Source organism: Acromyrmex echinatior, chromosome 12 (genome assembly GCF_024713525.1).
Source record: "Acromyrmex echinatior isolate Ae372 chromosome 12, ASM2471352v2, whole genome shotgun sequence".
Classification (NCBI taxonomy): domain Eukaryota; kingdom Metazoa; phylum Arthropoda; class Insecta; order Hymenoptera; family Formicidae; genus Acromyrmex; species Acromyrmex echinatior.
In genome coordinates, this window is record NC_141863.1 from 8,401,261 (window position 1) to 8,424,831 (window position 23,571).

The following is a 23,571-nucleotide window of genomic DNA, read 5'->3' on the forward strand; positions in this document are numbered from 1 at the left end:
TAGTATTTTTTAAATGAAGAATTTGTTTTAAAACAGTAAATTTGTATTTTTAAGTAAAAATAATTTTAAAGTAAAAATATTTGTGTTTTAAATAGAATTTGTGTTTTTAAAATAGAGAATAGTACATATATAGGCAATCGAGCTGTAGACAATAATATATGTAAACAAACGTGACTTCGTTTCTGAAATTTTTACTTGTGCGCAAACGTGCACGACAATCATTTTTGTGCGCAAACGAACTGTCAGTAAAAGTGCTGTAAGCAATCGATTTGTAGGCAAAAGGGATTGTCCCTTGCAAATTTCTTTTCTGGAACTATTACCTTCAGTCGCAATTTATATATCTTCTGACTCGTTCTCCGACTAGAATTATTTTTCTTTCTTTGTAGAACTTACAGTTATTTGGTAAATTGAATGACAATTCTTTCTTATTTACAACTTCTAATAAGAAGAGAGTACTTAATGAGTGAAATATATTTTACGTCTTTAGGAAGTTTCTTTTTTTAGCTTATTCCGTTGAACGCCTTGATGAATACATATATCACCATGACCATATATCTTGAATTGATTTTCATCAATCATCTTATAATTCATAGGTATAGAGTACATGTACCTCTTAAATCGGTTTGTTTTACTTATATGTAAGCTGTGGGTCCGGAGTCCACGAACCAGAGTTCATTTGTACTTCCCTGAATCGGCAAGGCTTTCTGTCTCAATCACCTTTTTCAGGTTTTTTTCTAGCTCTTTCTGTGTATTTTTTTCAAGTTTTATTTCTTTTTATAATTTGACTGCTTACTTTGATACTCGCTTATCCAATGGTCCAATTTTTCGCATTTGTAACATGTTCCTGGTTTATCTCTTGCAGATTCTCCGTTCTTGTGTTTATTTCTTCAAAGAGCATGTTTCCTATATAGAGAGCATTATCATTGTTCGTTTCTGTTATCATAAATCGTATCTCTTCTGCCACTAGTCTTGAAGTCATATTCTCCAATGTTCTGCTCGCTTTGTCTGTAAATTCTGGAGAAAAGAAGTAATTTATTGTGGACGGTAGTGTTATTAAAATTTTTGTGATGAGTATATCATCTGAAATATCTTGTTCCAGTACTTTAAGACTTTGTGCGAGTTCTTGCACTTCACTAATGTGCGTGGCAATATCATCTGACTCATTTCTTCCGAGCACGAATTATTTTTCTGAAGTGTTTATTCATCTTATTCTTGCCTTTATACGTTTCGACGAAGCTTTTGCCATATTTGCTTTAAATGTTTGCAATCGAGAAGCACTTCCGTTATATTTATAGACTAGAGTTGGGAACGTTACCTTAAAAAAATAACACGTTGCTATTATAATTACTTTTTGTTAAAAATAATTCGTTACTGTTACTAGTTATTCATTTTTAAAAAATAACACGTTACCGTTACATTACTTGAGAAAGTAACGAATCGTTATTTTTTCGTTATTTCGAGAAATTGTTGAATTAGTTCTTTTACATACGGTATTGATAAAAATTAGGCTCGTGTTCGATGTGTTTTTGCACAAAAAACGAATCTGGCAAAAATAATCATTGGAAGTTAAACTCAATAATTTAAATTAAATATTGTTTTTAATATCATTATTAAGAATTAATAATGTATTTCAAGATTCATTTCCAGTACTGAAAATCCGTAGTATGTATGTAATGTGAATTATAGATTTTCAACACTTATAGTAACTACCGGAATGCAATCTAAGATTAATATAAAATATAAAATATTTTTGAAGAAGTAAAAGTGAGAAAGTAAACATTTTATAATATTTATTGCAAATAATAACCTTTTATTGTACATAATATAATTAAATTGTAAATATATATTTGTATACTTATACAAGCATTAAAAATTTTTAAGTATTTCGCTCATTCTTATAACAACGGCATAACTTGAGTAACTGAATAGAAATACACTTTTAGGTACTCAAAAGCGAAATATCTTTCAGTGCCAGCAATATCGAAATATAATCCAATCCGATCCATTGAATAAAAATTAAAGTAATGATAAAAATAACGACTGAATCGTTATCGTTACTGCAAAAATATAACGACGTTACCATTAAAAACAGAAAAAGTAACGATCATTAAAAAATTAAAAAAATTGACAAAAAAAGAAACAGCATTATAAGTAAAATGTTATTTCCCAACTCTGTCTGTAACTGTAAGTTTCTGTACAATTCATCAAGCTTTCACCACAACTTCGCTTCTGCGACGTTCTCAGATTTTAATGGTACACGTTACTATATTGTACGCATCGTGCTGGAATTTCTAAATATTCCAGTTTTCTTGGTCAATCAATTCGGGCACTTTATTATCTTCAGACATTTTATTTTCCTTGACGGTTCCATTATATTCGGTTCTTTTGCTCTAGTTGTTCATCACGCCAGCTAACCGCTCAATGTTATCCGCTATATTACTCAATTTATTCGAACGTGTAATTATGTTTTAATACATTAGGCTCATAACCTGTTGATTAATTAACACAGAGTTTATATAAAAATATAGTGTTTATTACGGATTGCACGGATATAAAGAAAAAAAAATTGGAGCATGCTCCGCAACGTAAAAACGACTTGCTTCCTCGGGCTTGTTCGAGAGAGTGAGGAATATCGGTCCATTGTTTTAGCCAGATGGCATCGCTTCGTATATAGTGTACATGTGAAAATCTAGTAATATCTAATATCTAGTATTAGGTGTTGGAATTAATTCGTAGCGTTTTACAAGTGATGGGAAGTACTTTCATTAATGTATTTTTTAATGCTCATGTGAAATAAATAACATTCTTTCATTAAAAAACGCTACGAATTAATTCCAACACCTAATAAATCTAATAATATCAAGTGCAAAAATCAAATCAAAATTAATATGTGCTATTTTAAAATAATTGCGCGCGGATGCCTTTAATGAGTAAACTTAAATTTTAACTTTAACACGGAACGAACAATAGTACTAATATATATATAATTCTGATAAGTGACTTGATTCTATTCCTTCTCACAAAAACTCGGTTTTGCTCAATATTAAATAACTCGGTGAAAAAAGATTGTTCAACAAAAAAGAAAATTAAAGATTTATTCTTTTGAAAGTTGTAAACTGCATTTGTGTATTTATGAAAAATAATTTACATTGAATTTAAAAGATTAAAAAAGATAAAAACTCGCGTACACTTCTACATTTTCTTGAAAGGTTTTTTTATTGGGAATTCGTAATTTAGGTGAAATATTGAAATGCCAATGTACTGCTACACAATTTTTGATATTAAACCAGCAACTTTTAAAAAGTCTCGTCGTTTCATTTCGTGCGTAAATGTATTGTACATCTGCCAATTTAAACGTTTTCGATATTATATACTGAAGCTTACCAAAGTGTAGTGATATAAACCGACAAAAGAGCTGAAAGCATCGCCTGCATGGAAATAAAATTTGCTCGTGTCGTGCGATGAACTGAAGCCTCAAACAACTGAGAAAAAATATAAAGAAATGAGACAGCGCGGTTCACAACGTTTCCGTCCTCAGCCCACGTTTAACAACGAGAGCTCCGTGAATCTATCAGTGTTGGAGTTGGCCTCACGTTCGGATCAGTTGGTTGGTGCCATTTCGAACAAATATTCAGATCCTGACGAAAACATAACTGAAGTGCGCACTACGTCGAACGATACTGTCATTGGCGTAGCGTATGAATATCTGCATTGCCTTGAAGGACGACGTACGAAGTCTGAGAGGTATTTTTTATAGTAAGAATTGGATTCGTATTCAGCGATTCAAAAAACTTAAATATAACTTTGGTTAATATAATTTGACTTTGAATTTTGGCCACTTCTTCGGCAATCTATTTCATTATCGAGCAGATGTACACAGAGCACGCGCTCGCTCCATTTTTTCTAAGAACAATGATTATAATACATTTTGAAAAGGTAGTTATAATTTTAAAACATATAAAAAGATGAGCATAAAAAACCACATCACAAGTTATAGTTTGTGATATTTAATTATTATTACATTAATTAAAACATTAAACGTTTCGGCCACAATCTGGTCATTTTCAGTAATTCAATAATATTCTTAAAACGCAGAGTTACATCTAGTTGACATTAAATTCAACAGTCGGGTGTTGTAATTAAATAAACGTGTTCTTTTCTATGTGAAGATGCTTCATACAATAATGTTACAACGCCAATTGTCATATCACGAAAAGTGTAGAACAAGAATTTCCAGATTCTAATTTAAATAAATTTGTATATCATTAATATCTTCTAGTCGAAATATAAAGAAATAGAATCGTTACCTGTTTTACAGCAAAAAAACTACACGATGAATCTTAAGTACCTCTTTTGCACAATTAGAACAATGCATTGACATTTCAATGATTTGGAGGTAGGACGTTATAGGAGAACATTGAGTCAAAAGTTGGTAATTTTATCGACATAATTAATCTCCGCAAAATTATGTGCAAATATAGATATTAAAGCCAGATATTTCGATTTGTAACTACAATATCAACATAAATTATTTTTAACTATACTTAACACACACACATATATATATATATATATATATATATATACTGATAAGAAATTAACGTACATATAACAGTATATCTATAATAGACAAATCCATGTTAATTTACTGCAAGCAAAGGCTACAATATCACATATTTCTATCTACAATATAATTAATATATCAACATAAATTTTTATTTTCAAGTACTTTAATATGTGTGGATAACGATAAGAGATTTCATTAATGGATATAAAATAGCTGAGTTTTGGCCACTTTTTCGGATTTCTATTCCACTGTGCACTCTGCCGAAAATGAAATTAGCGTTTAGCGCTCTTCGCTGAAGTCTTTTTCATAGAGCGAAGTTTCGCTGATGAAATTACTCTCACTATACTGTAAATAAAAAATCATTGAACAGACAATTCAAAAAACTGATCAATCAAAAATGCTTCGAAGTATTTGGTCAATCAAGTAGACCAGTACCAGATATAAGTACCAGATATAAGTACATCATTAAGGAACAATGAATAAATTAACAATAGAAATTTTTATGAAATAAATTATTTAGTAAAAAATATGTTTCAATAATAATTTGCAGAAGGTGCACTCCCATTATATTTCTGGTATAGAAACGCTTCTGAGTCAGAGCGTCACGTGAACGCTGGGCGGCTCGGCCACCGAACGGTGGTGGGAGTTGCTCGCCAGAATCAATCCGAAATGTGCAAATCTTTGCGAGCACTGAAGTAGATCATAACCAGAGTTAGTGTTGCTTCGCTCATAGTTGGACAATATCGAATTTTGAGCGAAACTTCGCTCGCTACGTATTTTCGCACGAATCGAGTGGGAATGGGTAGTCTTCACCAGCGAAGCTTTGCTGCATGATTGTACTTCAATATCACTCAATTCAACCCTGGATGGAATTCAAATTCTCAATGGAAACTTAATTATTTTGAGAGCATGGCCAGAGTAGCGATCATGTAATTTTTTCTTTAGGGCGGAACCGTAAAAAGTGAAAATTTTTATGTATGTATGTATGTATGTATGTATGTATGTATGTATGTGTGTATGTACGTATGTACGTACGTATGTACACACACATACATGCAAAAAATTTTCAGTTTTCATGTTCCCACCCTAAAGAAAAAGTTAAATGAACGCTATCCTGACTCGGATTTTCTCGGACTTTATCGGCTATATTAATTTATGGCCGGTATTCATTGTCAATTCTTATATTCATCTTAGATAGACTTAAGATGTTACGAACTAATCAGAAGATTGTAGCATCTTAATGCTTTTTATAGAAGCTGTTAATCCGGATCTACAATAGGTTCTTAAGACTCAAAGCCATAAGAAAAGGACGAATCATAGTCAATTATTCTTTTCGCATTCGATTGTAATTGGTTAATTTCTTACGGCTAAAACATTTATTATAGATCCGGACTTACTTAAGTTTTAAGTCTTAAATTGTAAAAAATTAACTTGATTACAGTTGAATGTGAGAAGAATAATCAATCATGATTGGTCAATTTTTATAGCTTAAGGTTTAAAGTTTAGGTGTTGACTTATTGTAGAAAGTCTAAGTCTGGATCTATAGGTATTTTACTGTAAAAAATTGACCAATTAGTCGAATGCGAGGAGACTATGATGCATCTAATTGACTATGATGCATCAATTTCTTATAGCTTAAGGTTTAAAAATCTATTGATCTAAGCTAAGACATTACTTAACTCTCAGTACACACACTTCAAAAATGTTCCTATCTCCACATCCGAGTATATATATCTCCACGTTTTCTTTTGATTGTATCTCAGATTGTAGTGCATCGATTTTAACTAACTTTTTTCAATCTATTGTTTGAAGACTGAAAAAAAAAGAATTTTTTAGTCTAAAATGTCGTAGCATAAAAGATATTTTGCAATAAGTGAAAAGGGATAGGAAAAAAAATGTGAAAAAAACGAATTTTTTTGAAAACCTCATTATTTGTCAAAAATAATTGAAAAAAAATTGTATTAGTGATGAATCAACAGCTAATGAGTTGAATTTTAAAAACCTATAAGCGTTTTTACGATTTGTTCTAAAAATGATATTTTTTTTTCAAAGTGAAAATAAGTGATTTTTCAGTTTTATGGAAATTAATCATTAACCGAAAATTTTTTAATTTCAATAGAAATAAATAAAAAAAAAAGTGATCCTATCGTTCTTCTATAGTAAATATTAACAATTTACTGTTATATTTAGTATTTGCCACATTTATTGCGGGAGTCATTAACGAGGAAGAAGAAGAAGTCTGTTTCTGATATTAACAATAAAATTGACTTAAATCATTTTTTTATGGTGCACTCATGATTAAAATCATAAATAATTCAATTAATCCTTTCTACTTTGCAATAAGTTGTGTGTACTGAAGATTAAGACAGTCTTAAAATAAGAACGGTCTATGAATAGCGATCTATGACTGTCTATGACTGCATGTGGTGATGAGACTCGCGAGATCATGTGATGAAATCACGCATGATGAGATCTTACGCCAATGAATATCTTAGTGAAAAAAAATTGCAGCGGTAACCTAACTTAATCTTATCTGCGATTTAAGGCCATGGCACAGAGAAAAACTTAAGCATAAAATTTAAACAGTAAGGAAATCAACATGTTGGATTACTGCTCACGTTATATGACAATATAAGTAAGAACGGTATATTCACTCAGTCATAAATGGTGTTAATGGTCATCCATCGCGCATAATAGTTCTGCACAACTAACAATATGGCGCATCAATCAGTTTCCTCTATTTAAATACTACAGTCTATAGAAACTAAACAATTTCGCTCTTATAGATGCTCACAACTGACAACATAGCAATCATTTAGCAGTCAGATCAAGGATGCCAACATAGAGAATTCACTATTCTTACGTATGTTATAGTATACGAATATAGTATAAGAATGTCTGACGGTCTGTATTGTGATTGGTTGATTCGCTTACTGCTTAAGTCTTATGTCCTAAGTTTTCCTGTATCATGAATTTTAATGTTATATCTCTTGGTTCCTGCATACACATCGCAGCAATGTTTGCCGCGAAGCGAAATTTGACATAATAGCCATTCAATTTATCGTAAATATTTGTTTTAATTGTTTATCTTTTGATAAAGATATACAATACCAATCATCTCAAATTTTGACAAAAATACACTCAATTGATGCGTTTTCGCGTAAAAATAAATCTGCCTCGTGAACCGAGATATTAGATAATAATTAAAGTCGACTACTATTCAAGATCTGTCATAGCCATAAAATACTGCGAAATTCTCTGCTTCAAAAACAAATTCTCTGCTTCTCGCAAGACTTGGGATCTCGACTTGAATTCTCCAACATTCTGATCTCGAACATTATGCGTTTCCCTGGTGAAAATTTTTTTTATAATTTTTATATGAATTGGAACATTTTTCAGAAATACTCAAAAATATTCAGAAAGTTCACATCTTCTCTCAGAATTTTTCATATGTGTGAATTTTGAAATATTCTGAGATTTCTTATCCTATAATTTTTAAAAAATATTTTAAAATTTTTTAGATTATAACATTATATATTATAACATTTTATCTGAAATTATACTTACAAAAAATCTTAGAAATTTTACGATATTTTATAATTAACATATATGGAAAATTCTAAGAAAAGATGTCGAGTTTCTGAGAAGTGTTTCAATTCGTATAAAAAATATGAAAAAGTTATAAAATTATATAGAAATTCTAAAAAATTATATGAAAAATTCTGTGGAAAATTTTCACCAGAGTTGATCTACAATTTATTAGAATTTGTATTATGTGGAGTATCTCCTTCTCCTTTCTTGATGCACCGAGTAGTTGAGATTAGTGAGAAAACATTATCGGTTACTTAAAACAAGTGATCAGAGTGAGAAGGACGAATTCTCTCGCTGTCTCGTTAGTTCTCAACGTGCCGAAAGCTGCTGAAGACGAGAAAGATAGACTCTTGTTTGCTGTCTCGCTCGCTGTGCGCCGAAGTTAGCTTAATGTGCTGTTAGTGGGAGAGGGACAGAAGTTCTTGTGGTGCCCGAGGGCTAAAATCTCATTACTTGCACTGCTCAGGAGTGGCTGCTAATATAAAAGAGAAGCTAAATTAACGTCGTTCGGAATATATTCTTAATTATATTTCTATTCTTGTTTCAGTTAAAGATTGCGTTTAAAGTCCGACAATAAGAGGTCCGCAGTTTGTAGGCTTGGAAAATTTATTTAAAAATATTAAACACTAAAATCCAGTTTTGTATAAGGCGCTTTTTCAAATTATAATTTATTTTGTTGTGTGTGTAGGTTTGATAATTCGTTATATTTCATCCGATATCGTTCATCACATTTCAATTCGACATATTTCAACTAACCTTACTTTATGAACATATTGAATTCTTTCCACGTCAAAATATAATTTTTTTTGCTGATATTACTACAAAAATGTTTATCATACAAGGCAAATAAATACGATTATGAACCTATTTTCACATTTGACACATGTAATGTCTCACTATTGAATATTTCCGGTGATATGATCCGGTCGATATTATCTATGGGTATATAATGCACAGATTCCGTATAGGCGCAGGAACAATTTCTTAATAAAAATATCATTGTATATTTGTACGATAATCTTAGCGTTGTTAAGAGGGTTCTCGTGAATAATATTCCTTTACTATTTATATCATTATGTCTGAAATGTTGCGAAATGCTAGCTTTATAATTTGAGAACTTTAATTAATACTGATCTAAAGATATTGTAGCCTCAACATTTTCATATTAGGATTTTTTTTAGATTATTGCAAAGAATGCGGTTTTAAAAGGAAATCCGATAGTTTTAAGACATGGGGCTGCGTTCGGTTTTGCCGCTTACGCGCTTTAATCGTTTATAATCATCATTCTATCTTTATCGTTAATTAAACATAAAATATTATAAGATAGAATCATTGAAAACATCGAAACCGAACGCAGTAGAAGTATTAGGATTAATCAGTATTAGGTTTGTATTACCATTACAAACAAAATGACATAAGCTGCGTAACCGTAGCATAAGGTTACTAAACCAATAAGCATCTAACATAAAGATGCCGTGTTGATTTAAATAAGGTATTTATCGGTCTAAAAACCTTATGCTATAGTTAAGCAGCTTATGTAATATTTTGTGTGTAATGGCCCTTACAGTTAGTAAGTAGTAAAATATATAAATTGCTAACAATTGACTGTAGAGTTGGTTCCAGTGATTGTGAGCCTTCCGGTATATTTCCTGGGAACTCGGCTGGTAGTTCATCGAATAGCAGTCTCTCAACGAGGAGTCTGGATAGTCCTAGTACCAGTTTGGAACAGGTACACCCAACTTCATCGGCAAACGCGTCAACTTCGTGGGACAGTGATGTTGATGTTGAGGCTGATCCGCCGGATTGGAGTCAGGCTGTTACCGAAGACGTTCTCGCTCAGCTCAGCAACTCTGAGAAAAAAAGACAAGATGTTATTAATGGTGAGTAATTAATTTGTTGTAACTTATAAGAATTACATTGGTGATTCTACAGTAAAAAATCGATAAATTGTTTATTATTTTATACTTCTACAATAAGAAATTAAAGAGTAAGTTAAAAATAGAGAATTTATTTGATTTCAATGAACTAAGAACAGAATAATTTTTATTACATGCACACTGTACAAAGAATCAGGATTAATTGAAACCTTTAACTAGTAGTGTCTGTTCAAAAACAGACGAATTAAAATTCTTTTTAGCATTACCGATGAGTATGAGTAATTTCTCCTAAGTTAAATCTATCAGAATTTCTTGTCGATCGAATAAATTTTTTTTGTAAACTGTACCTATAGAATTTTTGGTTGATCAAATAATGTCTTCTTATTAACTATGGATGTATTCTGTTTCATGCATAATTTATTCATGCATTATTTATCCTTATATTGTATTTTTTGAATATAAATAAGGATAAATGATGTATTATGTGCATTATACGTGAAATGGAATGTACCATAATCTATATACTATAAGGTATTTACAAAGCAAACTATACTTATAACTACAAAAATTAACAATAATCAAATTAACAATAACCTTCAAAACGTGTATATTTAATTACATTAGCAAAGAAGAGAAAACATTCTTCCATGCTACATATACTACTTCTATTTCTCCTTTTTCTTAAATTTTCTTTCGATCTACTTATAATCAGGCAGATCATAGTACCACGATTTATTTTTAATTGATCCAATTAATCTAGTAATCGTTTCATTTCACTACAAGATACTGCAAAAACATGACATAGAACAATTTAAACAATTCGTGTTCGTCTTGGCCTTTGCTCGACTTACACAATAGTATTATAGAATCGCTAGGGTGTGTTGAAGTTAATGTTAACCACAATTCTGATAATGTTATGTATGTCTAGTGAATATAACTATAGGAATTTTGTAAATCGAACAAAAAAAATTTAACAAATTTTTTATGTGTATATACAGGATGTTTCAAAATTCGTGCCTGCGAACTACAAGACGTGATAACAAGAACGTTCAACAAAGCTCATCAAGTATATTATTATTTACATTTGTCTTTACTTTCTGATAGATCTACGAAATTAGACAAGTCTTTTATTTATTTTTTTATTATTACGTACAAAAATGAAAGTAATTCTACTACCTTTTCTGAAAGGTAGTAGAATTACGAAGAAGAAGATTATGGTCCAGTATGCATAGCTGATTCTTACAATTTAAAACTATCTTAAGTATAGATTTGAGCAATCATAAAGTAATCATAAGGTAATTAGGTATGCAGAGATATGGATCACTCTCCGATGACATTGACTTTGACATATGATGTCAAGGTTATCACCCTGAGTGACTTACAAATTTTAGTCGTCGCTCATTATTCATTAAAAAGTTCTTAATAAAAAAAGTTTGGAAAAAATAACGTCTTATTTTTGCTATGTATAATAGTAAAAACTATTTTATCTTTCCTCGTTTGAGGACAGGACTGGCAACTTACCTCACCTATGGATGGACTGACAAAAAGAAGGGGAGGGACATTACAAAATGATGATCTTGTTTTTTATTTTTTATTTATTTTGTGCTTTTTGTTGCCGACCTCTTTTTTACAGTCGGTAAGGGATCATTTATATTGGCCGTAATTGTATTCCGTAATTTGTAAGAATTGATTAATCACATTCGAGTATTCCTCTCTCATTCAATTGTAGAGAGGAATGCTCGACTAGTCAAATCTAGTGATTAGTCAAATTTTGTCTACAGATAACGGCATACTGCACATGGTTATGACCAATATAAATGATCCCTGCGCTATGCGCACAGTTGTACTGTCATTACAAATATCAGTCGACATCCGCGCATTTTAAAAAGTTGATTTTTATAGTTGATTTTTAATTCAATTCTTGGATTTCTTTGTTGTGGACTAAGCTAAATTTTTGGAGTGCTTCACGATTCCACACTATAATTGCCAGATCTAGATAAGGGAGAGATTCTCGCTTTGCATGAAAAGTCGTGCGCCCCTTGGCAGGGGGGGGGGGAAGGTGAAATGAAATTCGTTTCGCGTAGAAAGTTGCGCGCTCCTCGGCAAGGGGATGATGGGGTGGACCTCTCTTCGCGTAGAAAGCCATTATGTAGGCAAGAAAGGATATGGAATAGTTTTTAATATTATATATAGCAGAAATAAAACGTTATTTTTCAAATTTTTTTGTTAATAATTTTTTAATGAATAATGAGCGACGAAAGGTGTCGAAGGTCACTAATGATCTTGACAATATATTTCAAAATCAAGGAGAACGGTCCGTATCTCTGCATAATTAGTAATAACACAAAGTCGTATTAGTATCTTAAAATATTACTCATGAATATCAGTCAAGGATTAGGTACAAATGAATAAGTAGGCCCTGAGCGCCACATAGAGCGCTTACTCGTTAACTTCAATCTGTTCTCCTGCAAAAACTACTTAGATGCAATTTTGCAAAAAGAAAAAATTGTTTCTTTTAGTATAAAATATCACGTCTATTTCGCGGGCGCGAATTTTGAAAAACATTGAATATATATATTGGGTCATCTAAAAAGTATCCGCGGTACTTTGTCACTAGATATATGACCATCAACACACATCTAGTGACAAAAAACCGCGGATACTTTTTAGATGACCCTATGTATATATATACATATACATCAGAGTGTCCCGCAATTTTGACAATGCCCTTTTGTGTAGATAGAGCGGATTACTGAGTCGAAAAGTTCTGTACCATTTTGCAATTTTCGAAAATGTTAATCAGATATTAATTTATAGAAATAGCCAAATTCGCCCGGCCTACCGCCAAGCAAGTGGTGAAATAAGATCGCCCAGTGAGATGCGCGTTTGCCGCTAGATACGTTAATGTCAATGTCGCGTTTGTCGCTAGATACGTTAATGTCAATGTCACTTGAATGTCTTATTTCGTCGTGCACTTATATTTGGCTTTAGGTCAGGCGAATTTAGCTATTTTTAGAAAATATCTCATTAATCAAAATTTGCGAAAATTGCAAAATCGTAGAGAACTTTTCGACTCAGTTTAATCCGCTCTATCTACACAAGAGCGCTTTATCAAAAATTGTGAGACACGCTGCAGATACAGGATCCAGCCAAATAACGTATAAAAACGGCACGTACTTCCTTATAAAAAGTAAAAAAAATATATAGAATAAAATTTTTCGATTTTTTGCTTAGTTTTCGAGAAAATTGAGTTTGAAAATCCGCTGCATACGTATGTTGTTACGTCTTAATACAGGCAATTAATCACGCGAATAATTAAAAAAAATCATAATATATTATCGAGGGTTCAGGCATCGATAAATAAGCGGGCACAGTCATGTATCCGACAATGAGGACAACAGTTCCAACAATAATGAAATTATAATGATAAAATAAAATTTTGTTTACTGAAAATTTTCAAGCTTTCACGATAGATAGTCGAAAATTTGCTCAAATTTTTTTAGCACGCTATAGACCTACAAAGTGAAAAGTAAATTTTTATTTTTTTAGCTTGTAGTTTTCTGTATGTAAAAATTACAAACCCATATAAATTCAAAAAGTAGAACAACCATTCAAAAGTAGAGATTTCAAGTTTTAAAATTCTTTTTTTAAATTTAAATTTCGATTATTTTTAACGAAGATATTGATGGAAAAAGGACTTTTTACTTGTAAAAGGACTTTTTTCTTAACCTAATATATATGTATATATAATATAGTATAATCTATCAATTGTTTTAGTTGTCAAAATTTCAAGTTCTGGTATAATAATCAGAAATTCTGTTTTAAAAATCAAAAATGCATTTATTCATATACATCTTGTCAATATAAATGAATTATTTTTCTTAGTGTATTTTTTCAAATTGTATTCGAGTGCTATTGTTATTATTCAAATTTAATAATAAATAATTTCTTTCATTTTGTATTATTAAATTTAAATTTTTATCCATATCTTTTTTTTCAGAGCTATTTCACACCGAGCGCTCTCATGTCCGCGCGTTAAAAGTGCTTTCACACGTCTTCCACAAACCTCTGTTGGAGTCCCAAGTACTACCATTAGATCAGATTCAATTGCTTTTCTCTAATCTGGATGAAATGTTGATGATACATTCACACTTTAATCAAGCGATGAAACGAAAGAAAAAGGAAAATCCATGCGTGAGTGATGTAGGTGAACTTCTGTTAGAGATGTTCGACGGTGAAGCTGGTGAGATCTTTGAAAAGGCTGCGTCGACTTATTGTGCTAAGCAGCAAGTTGCTTTAGATGCTCTGCGCGATCGTCGGCGTAAAGATTCTAAGTTAAATGCCTTCCTGAACGACGTAGAAGCAAATCCGTTATGCCGCCGGCTTCAGTTGAAAGATCATATATTAACTGGCATGCTGCGACTCACAAAGTACCCGTTGCTCTTTGAAAATCTCGCCAAGTACACGCCGAACAATAATGAAAAAGAAAAAGCAGCTATATTGCGTAGCCTCGAGCGTAGTAAAGAGATACTAAGTCGCGTAAATCAGGCGGTGAAGGAGGCCGAGGATCACCAACGACTTACAGAGATTCAACGAACGATCGATCGATCAGCCTTTGATAAATTTGATCATCCGATGGTGCAAGAATTCAAGAATCTTGATATTACAAAGCGCAAATTGATTTATGAAGGACCGCTGCAGTGGCGGCGTACTGAGCCGAATCGATCGATACCGAATCGTTCAGTGCCGAAACCAGTCGATCTGCATGTAGTACTGCTCGACGATACAATCTTTTTTTTGCATCGGCAAGATGATAAATATCTGCTTAAGTTTATCAATACGACCAATCAGGCGGGAAATTCCGTGCTGAGTCCGATTGTGAAGTTATCCACTGTACTAGTGCGTCACAACGCCGCTGAGAAAGATTCCCTCTATCTTGTTAACACTTCAGAAAATGGAGCGCAGATGTATAATTTAGTGGCACCATCTTCGGCAGAACGAAAACTCTGGTGCAAACACATCTCCGAAGCTGTGGAGGCTTATAAAGCGCGTGATCGTCAGGACAGAAGATCAACGCCATCCGCTACACTAGCGGAGGAGCCAATGCATTCGATGGAAGATGCATCGCCTTCCGGAATAGAAACGGATAGTATAAATGTCGAAAAAGACCAGCCGGAAGATCGAGAATTGAGGGATCTTGGACAAACTACTGCCGGCATGCAAGAGCATGACGAAGAAATGCCGGAAACCACTACCATCACGGGAACTCCTACAACTGAATATACACAACAGCGGATACAATCAACTGCGGAGTCGTCAACAACAGGTTGAAAATTGCTATATTTATTATGTAGATATCATAAGTTTATTTTGTGATGCAATAATTTAAATCAAATTTTCCAAAAAACTTTTTACACTTATTATTTGAAATAAATGAAGAAGGCCATATTCAATCAAGGCAAATCTTGATGCCTAATATATTATGTGAATTTTTACAATGTCTAATTCAAATTATGCGGCGATTACTCACCGCGATATATTGTCAGTCTTGAAATGTAATCTTCATAGACTGAAGCTGAAAACATGATATTATAAATTAAAGTTGTATTGCCTATCGTTAAAAATAATAACAAGTTGATTGAAATTTACTTAAAAGATAGATTTTAAGAATATTAATATGTATGTTTTAAAATGTTTTAACTTTTAAACGATTTACAATATCGTTTAAAAGTTACTGTAATTATTAGTTACTGTAATGTCACGTGAAAATTAGTGAAAAACTGCGACATCAAACATAGGGCTATGTTTATTTAACGCTAATTTATTATAGTTTTAACATTCATTAGACAAAATAAAAATAGGATTACAAAACAGCGTTAACAATGTCTTACAAAATGTATCCTTAATTGCTAAAAAAATAATTTAAAATAATGACTGGATTTTGAAACTGGATTTTTTAAATCGCTTATCGATCTTAAAAATAATTTAAAGAAAAGGAAACATGTATTCACTAGCTTACAAAGATATTAATTAAAAATTAAACGGTTAATTAAAAATTAATGTTGAGTTAATTTATATACAGAGTCTGGAAACGGTCTAATATCTCGAAAGCAAAGCATTTTTGAAAAAAATGTTTTAGACAAAAGTTGTAGAAGTTAAAAAGATCTATTTACTGATCCCGCTTTACTTGGGGTGACGTCAAGGTCAGGTCAAGGTCAAATTGATTTTTTTTAATGGGATACTATATTTTTGATGCTAGAATCTAATAGCTGATGTCAAGAGTTTTTCAAAACACTATAATAAAGTTATTTTTCATTAAGTATATTTTGAATTATAAGACTGAAGGTATCGCCGGCATTAGCATTACGCAAGGTGTCCGACCGATGGCTAAAACCTTTTGAATATTTAATATAATATATTATATCTGTTCAAACTGATGCTATTTTGAATTTTTGGCTATGTAGTTCTATTTCTCAGCCTATAGAGGCGCCACATCTGCTGGCAACATTTTATAAGAGGGGAGTTGGACTATCTTGATTTTAACCATCGATCGGATAGCTTGTGTAATGCTAATGCCGGTGATAGTGTAACTTTCAAGCATAACTCAAAAATACTTAATGAAAAAATATTTTCTTATAGCGTTTTGAAAAACTCTTGACATCAGCTTAGATCGATTAGATTCTGGCATAAAAATAGGGTGTTCTATTTTAAAAAATCAATTTGATCTTGACTTGACTTTAGCAAGGCCACCCAAGATCAAGCGGATGTGATTAGTGAATAGATTTTTTTTAAACCCTACAACTTTTATCTGAAACATTTTTCTCAAAAATGCTTTGCTTTCGAGATATTCGACCGTTCCAGACTTTTAATACATCTATGTTTATATACTTCTTCGGATATATATTGGATATATGCCATTCCACCGAAATCTGTTTACTCTTTTGGAATTTTATTATATTATATTTAAATGTATTGTATTTTTCAATAACAAAAGAAAATTCTTGAGTTTGTTCTGCCTAAACGATTAGGGCCCATGAAAAGAGCTTGAAAGTACAGGATTTCGAGTAATGTTCACTTTAAAAATTCCAATATTTTATTACTAAATTATTTTCCCTTTTTGTAACTTATTTTTACAATCAAGAGACATGACAGTAGTATCTCGCACCAAGTATATGTCTGTACTTACTGTCTTTGATATTGCTTATACCTGAAAGTGTTTTTTAAAAAAAGAAAAATATGACGATCCATATTTTTTGTTTTTCTTTAAAGCGAACCGTTTAGCCGTGATACTAATTATAATTCCTCCGACTTTGAAAATATCAATTTTATCGATTTTTTTTACCCCACAGTAAATATTAAAAAAAATATCAATGTAACAATTTCTTATGTAAAAAATTTTCTACTTTTCAACAAAAATAGTCTCGATTGATTTAAATTTTATAAAAGCAGTGATGTTGAAATAACTTTCGCTTCAGCAAATCCTAATTGACTAATTATAGGAATAATCGTATAAAAAAACTCTGAGTTCCTTTAATTCTAACCATTCGAGAAAATCGAGTATCTAAAAATTTCATTCTTTTATCATACATTCATTGTCCATAAATATAAATAAAATCGACATTGTTGATTGACTGAGATGCCCACTGATATAATTGGAAAGTTGATAAAATTTCCTCACGTGTTCCTAATTACGAAGAATGCGCGACTAACTTCACGCGTCACCTGCTGTGGCGATGCCGCTCCTATAGCTCCTAATCGCTCTTTTGATACTCTCGGTATTTTCAATGATAAATATGTGATACTCGCAATAAATTCATGTTCACGATTGTTTTGCATTACAACACAAACGAATCGAGTTTAAAATCAAAGATGAAAGCTTCCGCGAGATTCAACATTGGCGGAATACTTTGGCGTTGATTTATCGCGCAACATTTTCTGATATTGCGAAACACGACATTCTTCTTTCATTATATTATATTATAGTTGCAACAGAAAAAAATATACGCTAAAGCAATCAAATAATAATTATATTCTTGAGACTTCCACGGGTGCTTGCTATATAACTGTTGTGTGTTTCGAGGGTTTTCTCCATGTCTAGATTCATTCTTGGAATGCCAATATTTCGTGAGTCTTGCCGTCCACTTCATCAGGGCGAAGAGCAGCCTGATACTGAGCTGTTTCTCCAGGTCTTTCCTTTTTATATTACGCTGCTTGTAGGAGTGAGGGTAGGTGGGAAGAGGGGAGTGGGAGAAGAGGTGGTGGAATTTGGTTGGTTTTCAATAAACGGGAGAATGGTCTTCCATATTTTATTTATGTTGTAGCCATTATCTCTATTTAGATTGTTTAGATTGTTGGGGAGTTTTTGTATTTTTATGGCTTCTCTATACTTTCTTGGAAAGTATGATATAATGTTGGCTATTGTAGTCGTTTTGTCAAACAGTATTTGATGTCCTGTTTCGATGTTGTGTTCTGATAATGCCGACTGCGTTTTAGCCTGCCATCACGTTGGTGTTTTTTATCTGTAGGTTGACCATTCTCCTGGTTTCTCCAATGTATACTTGTCCGCAGGAACAAGGTATTTTGTACTTCTGAATGAAGGTTGATCTTTAGGATTTCTTAAGATTTGTCCTATCTTTTTGGGTGATTTGAAGATAGTTTGGATATTGTGTTTGTTTAATATCCTGCCAATCCGATCTGTTGTTTCTTTGACATATGGGAGAATAGATAGGATCCTATCTGGTTATATATCAGAGACCTTTGTCTTGTTTGCATGTTTATTGGGTAAAACACGCCACGCAATCAGCATTATCAGAACACAACATCGAAATAGGACATCAAATACTCTTTGATAAAGCGATGATAGCCACGACAACCAATGTTACATCATACTTTCCAAGAAAATATAGAGAAGCTATAGAGATACAAAAATAATCTAAATAGAGATAATGGCCACAACATAAATAAAATATGGAAGATCATTCTTCCGATTATTGAAGATCAACTAAATTCCACCACTAAATTCCCTCCCCCTCTTTCCATCTACCCCCACTCAAACAAGCAGCGTAATATGAAAAGAAAAGGCCTAGAGGAACAGCTCAATATCAGGCTGCTCCTCGCCCTGATGAAGTGGACGACAAGGCTCACGAAACGTTGGCATTCCAAGAATGGATCTAGACACGGAGAAAACACACAACAGTTACAAATAATAATTCTTAATAAAAATTCTGTTTTTTAAAAAGAAACTAATATGGCATCTAAATCTAAATATGTGAAGAATAAGAAGTATTTCGACTCTCTCAACCTTCTACTAAGTCCTAAGTACTAAAATTTATTTGAAATACGAATTGGAGTCTGACTTTTGATAATCTAACTTTCAAAATAATTATTTTCTAGATAGCAAAAGTCAAAGAGATTTGCGTCCTTTTCCTAAAGAGCATTTACAGAAATTTAGAGATGCTGGTGAGCAATCCTATATTTGCACATTATATCGTAAACTTGTTGCCAAACATGTTTATCAAATAGAACAAACAATTTCACCATTATCTCAATCATTTGATGAGATACAAAAAACAAATTGTAGCCATTTGATGAACAATCGTTCTTACAATTAATAATAAAATGAACATAGAAATTTATTGTGAAATTTGTCTGTAACAAATAAATTTCTATGTCATTTTATTATTAATTGTATAAGAATGTTTGTTCATTAAATGGCTATAATTTGTTTTTTAGATGTAATGTAAAATGCGTTACTAATAAATGGGAACAAATTCAAAATTCCTTCGAATCCCAAAATTTGAATCATTTCGAAATCAGAATCAATCGAAAAAAGACAAAATTGTCGATGATTACCATTAAATAATAAATACTCTTCAAGAAATGTTTAATTCTTCAAATGAATCTTTTCTTGTTTAATACACTTTATGTTTCTCTTTCTATAAAAAGAGAATTTAAGATGCATTATAAAGTGTATCAAACAAGGAAGATTCAGTACAATTTCATGACACAAAGCAAGTCCATATTTATAGTCGATTCTTGCATTTAAGACTTATTACTGACTCTTAAGTACAGGATCTACAATAGATTTTTAAACCTTAAGTCATAAGGAATGAACGAATCACAATCAATTATTCTCCTCGCATTTGACAGCAGTTGATCAATTTCTTACGACTTAAGACTTAATACACCTATTGTAGATCCAACTTAAAATATCGTAAGTCAATCCGAGGACTGTATTAGCATCTTAAGACATTACAGTTTTAAAATAAGATAACGGACTATGAAAACCGCTTTATATTTCGCGTTTCGCAGTTAGTAGCTCTTGCTCCCTATTAAGGACACGGAGTAATATATAATAGCCTATTGCAGAAAGTCCACCAAATATAAATCCAAATATAAATCCAAATATAAATGGTAAATATAAATCCTGTTAGGCCTTCTTGCCATAATTCTTTGTCAAAAGAGTCAAGAAAGACCTCTGAGCAAACCTTTTTATTCTCTAAAGCCTTTTTTTACAATTCATCCTAACAAATACAAATATATAACTATTATATTGCTTCCATATAACGGAATGTAACAGATAATACATCATGTTCATAACATTCTACGTTTACATTAGTTATAATTTTCCACTCACGAATCATTGCAGCTACGTAATATAAATATGACATGTAACTTAAGATGTTATATAATAGTCATATAACAGTTTCATAATTCGCTGCGTTATTGTTATTATAAAACTAGAATGTGACTGTTATATTGCTATACATTATCCTAACTTAATTTAATGCTTTTTGAACATACTATTCCCAGAAAAAATCTTGGAATTAATTCTACAGCAAAAACAGAACATTTATTTTCGCTTAGAATTAATTTAAAGAGCTTTACTGGGATTAATATGTGTAAAATACATTCCCTGAAAATTGTTTTGCGTATAAAAGACATGTGTCATAACTGATTTTAATTTATTTATTTATAAACTTCATAGTTTGCACATAAATACAAATACATTTATAAATATCATTACTGAGTAATCAATGTACATTATTGTAGTTACATTCATATACTTTTATGGTAATTGTTGAGTTTAGCCTCCTCACTTCCGATGTTGATAAAATTATTCGACGCGTTTTTATACAAAATGAATGAATTTGGCAGAAAAACGTATCATCTCACGAACCGAGGTATTAATTGTTGAATTTGACAGATATTTAGATTAGAAAATCTGCCATCGATGGCATTACACAAGGGTTACATAAATTCTCTGTTTTATAAACAAAAATTTTCTATTTTAAAAACAAATTACTTTTTATATTTTTTTTTTGTTTTTACAGCAAAGAATTTATTTTGAAAGCAGAGAATTTGTATTTTTAAGCAGACAAATATTTAATCAAAATAAATTCTCTACTGTAAAAACAAATTTATATAGAAAAGAATTTATACATATAGTATATGTTCCCTAATAGCAAAATGTTAGCAATTTGGGATCAAATTGGCATCAAACTCGATCAAATTTTACATTAATTTTAATAAAACTATAATCATCTGTGTCCGCATTTGGTTATGGATTTGTCGATAAAGCCTGCTGACAGACTGCCAGCAGATTGATTGCAGAAATCGAGCAAAGTTTGTTTCTTGATTTAAGTGATTCTATTCTCAATCAGATTATGCAGGACCTTATTCAGTTTCTACTAATCTGCTGGCAAAGCATATCTAGCAGGCTTTGTCATATTTCTGACAGCAATTTGCTGATCATGTCAAATAATACCAACTCTGGGTATAATTTATTACTTTTTTGTAATCAAAAATTGGAGCAAGCCCTGCTCAAAATTTGTTTCCGCAGGCTTTGCTGCCAGGGTTTTTAAAACAAAAAATTTGTGTTTTTAAAACAGAAAATTTGTATTTTTAAAGCAGAGAATTTATTTTTAAAGCAAAGAATTTGTGTAATATTGAAGCAGATAATACCTATTATAGCCTCATGTTCTCATGTCTATCTCTATGCCACCGATGTGACATTTCCTAACCGGAATAGTTGTCACTTGAACGATTAATATCTCGGTCCATCACGGGACAGAGCAATACTTTATTTTTCAAATTCCTTCATCTTGTGTAAAAACGAGTCGAATGAATTTTATCGGAGGTGTAGAGGCTAAACTCAACTACTTTTACATTTAACTTCACTAATTCCATGAAATAGCTTTTAGTATGCATTGATATAATTGATGTAATGCAAGCGAGTGAAGTATAGTGTAGTGTTGTATCGACAATAACGGACAATTAGAACGCAACTTATGAGTGCTGTCCCATGTACACGGAATCGGAACGACGGAACGGATTTGTTACTAGAAATTTTGAGATCACTACAATTCCGTTCCGTAAGAAGTTTCTTCGAAATGAAAACGGACGGAATGTCGCCTCGGTCGCAAGTTAATTTATGTCACGTGCAGACTTTCAGTACTGGCAGTAAATTTTAGAACACAGCCTATGACCTAGTTTACACCGAGAGTTCGATCCGGATTAGAATGCAAAAACCACTACAGTCGAGCATTCCCTGTTACAGTCGAATGACAAGGGAATGCTCAACTGCAGTTGGTTGATTACATTTCGATTCGGATCGAACTTCCGGTGTAAACTAGGTCCATGTATCTATGATAAAAAAATTTGAAAATTATTAGGTACGTATTATACAATATTATGTTAAATCTATTTTTTGGCCAATATTAACATGTTTTTATGTTCTTAAGATTATTAAATGTACTCTTTTTTTTCTACTTTTGAGTTCAAATAACTTATTTTGTTCTATAATTTAGCCTAAAATGTCCTCTTTTCTTTTTTACTTTACTACTTTTAAATTAGGAATGTTCCAGTTTATTAAGGTTAGAACTGGTAATTATACCATAATCACAAAATGAGTACATTTCGAACACATTGAAAACTCCGGCCGGATGTCCCCAAACGCCTGAAAAAAAAGATACATATTGTATCTGGGCCGGACATATGGTCTCCCTACACCTTAAATAATGTTGATGTTGGTAGTACTGTAATATTGTTTTAAAGCTTTATAACACAAAAAGTACTTAATGAAGAATAACTTTATTGTGACATTTTGAAAAGTTCTTGACATCAGATTCTGGAATAAAAAATAGGATGTTTTATAAAAAAAATTGTTGTGACAAAAATTGATGTGACTTTAACCTGACCTTGACGGTATCATTCAAACTGATCAAATCAGGAAATAGATTATTTTTGAACTCTACAACTTTTGTATGAAACATTTCTCTCAGAATGCTTACTTTGTAAAATGTTTAAGGGCTTCGGTACTTTTTCTGCACCCTATATATACGCCTTATGTATACGAGTATTCCCAGAATGATGACTACTAAATATTTCGTGTATTGGTACAGTGGACTAAACTGAGTCGAAAAGTCTTCTACCATTTTGCAATGTTCGCAATAATTAACATATTAATTGATATTAATTGATTAAAATTGCCGAATATTGGTTTTCAATAATTTTTTAACTCCAATATTATCAATT

At 31.8% G+C, this 23,571-nt stretch overlaps 1 protein-coding gene and 2 long non-coding RNA genes across 8 annotated transcripts in view; all 3 read left to right on the top strand.

The window, feature by feature from the left end:
- The window catches only part of RhoGEF2 (Rho guanine nucleotide exchange factor 2), a 188,995-nt gene that overhangs the window by 119,534 nt on the left and 45,890 nt on the right, over positions 1–23,571 (top strand). For 5 of the 6 annotated variants that reach the window (XM_087411682.1, XM_087411679.1, XM_087411680.1 and 2 more), the window contains 2 exons: positions 9,770–10,038; positions 14,036–15,361. In XM_087411682.1, the coding sequence (XP_087267808.1) occupies positions 9,770–10,038; positions 14,036–15,361 (1,595 nt within the window). The remainder of the gene's footprint in view (positions 1–9,769; positions 10,039–14,035; positions 15,362–23,571) is intronic. The other variant, XM_087411681.1, reaches the window with a different exon arrangement.
- LOC147907795 (uncharacterized) lies at positions 15,588–17,451 on the top strand. Its single transcript, XR_015546863.1, has 2 exons — positions 15,588–15,728; positions 15,767–17,451. It is a non-coding gene; the product is annotated as an uncharacterized LOC147907795 (long non-coding RNA).
- Positions 18,351–23,404, top strand: LOC147907796 (uncharacterized). Its single transcript, XR_015546864.1, has 2 exons — positions 18,351–19,353; positions 19,429–23,404. It is a non-coding gene; the product is annotated as an uncharacterized LOC147907796 (long non-coding RNA).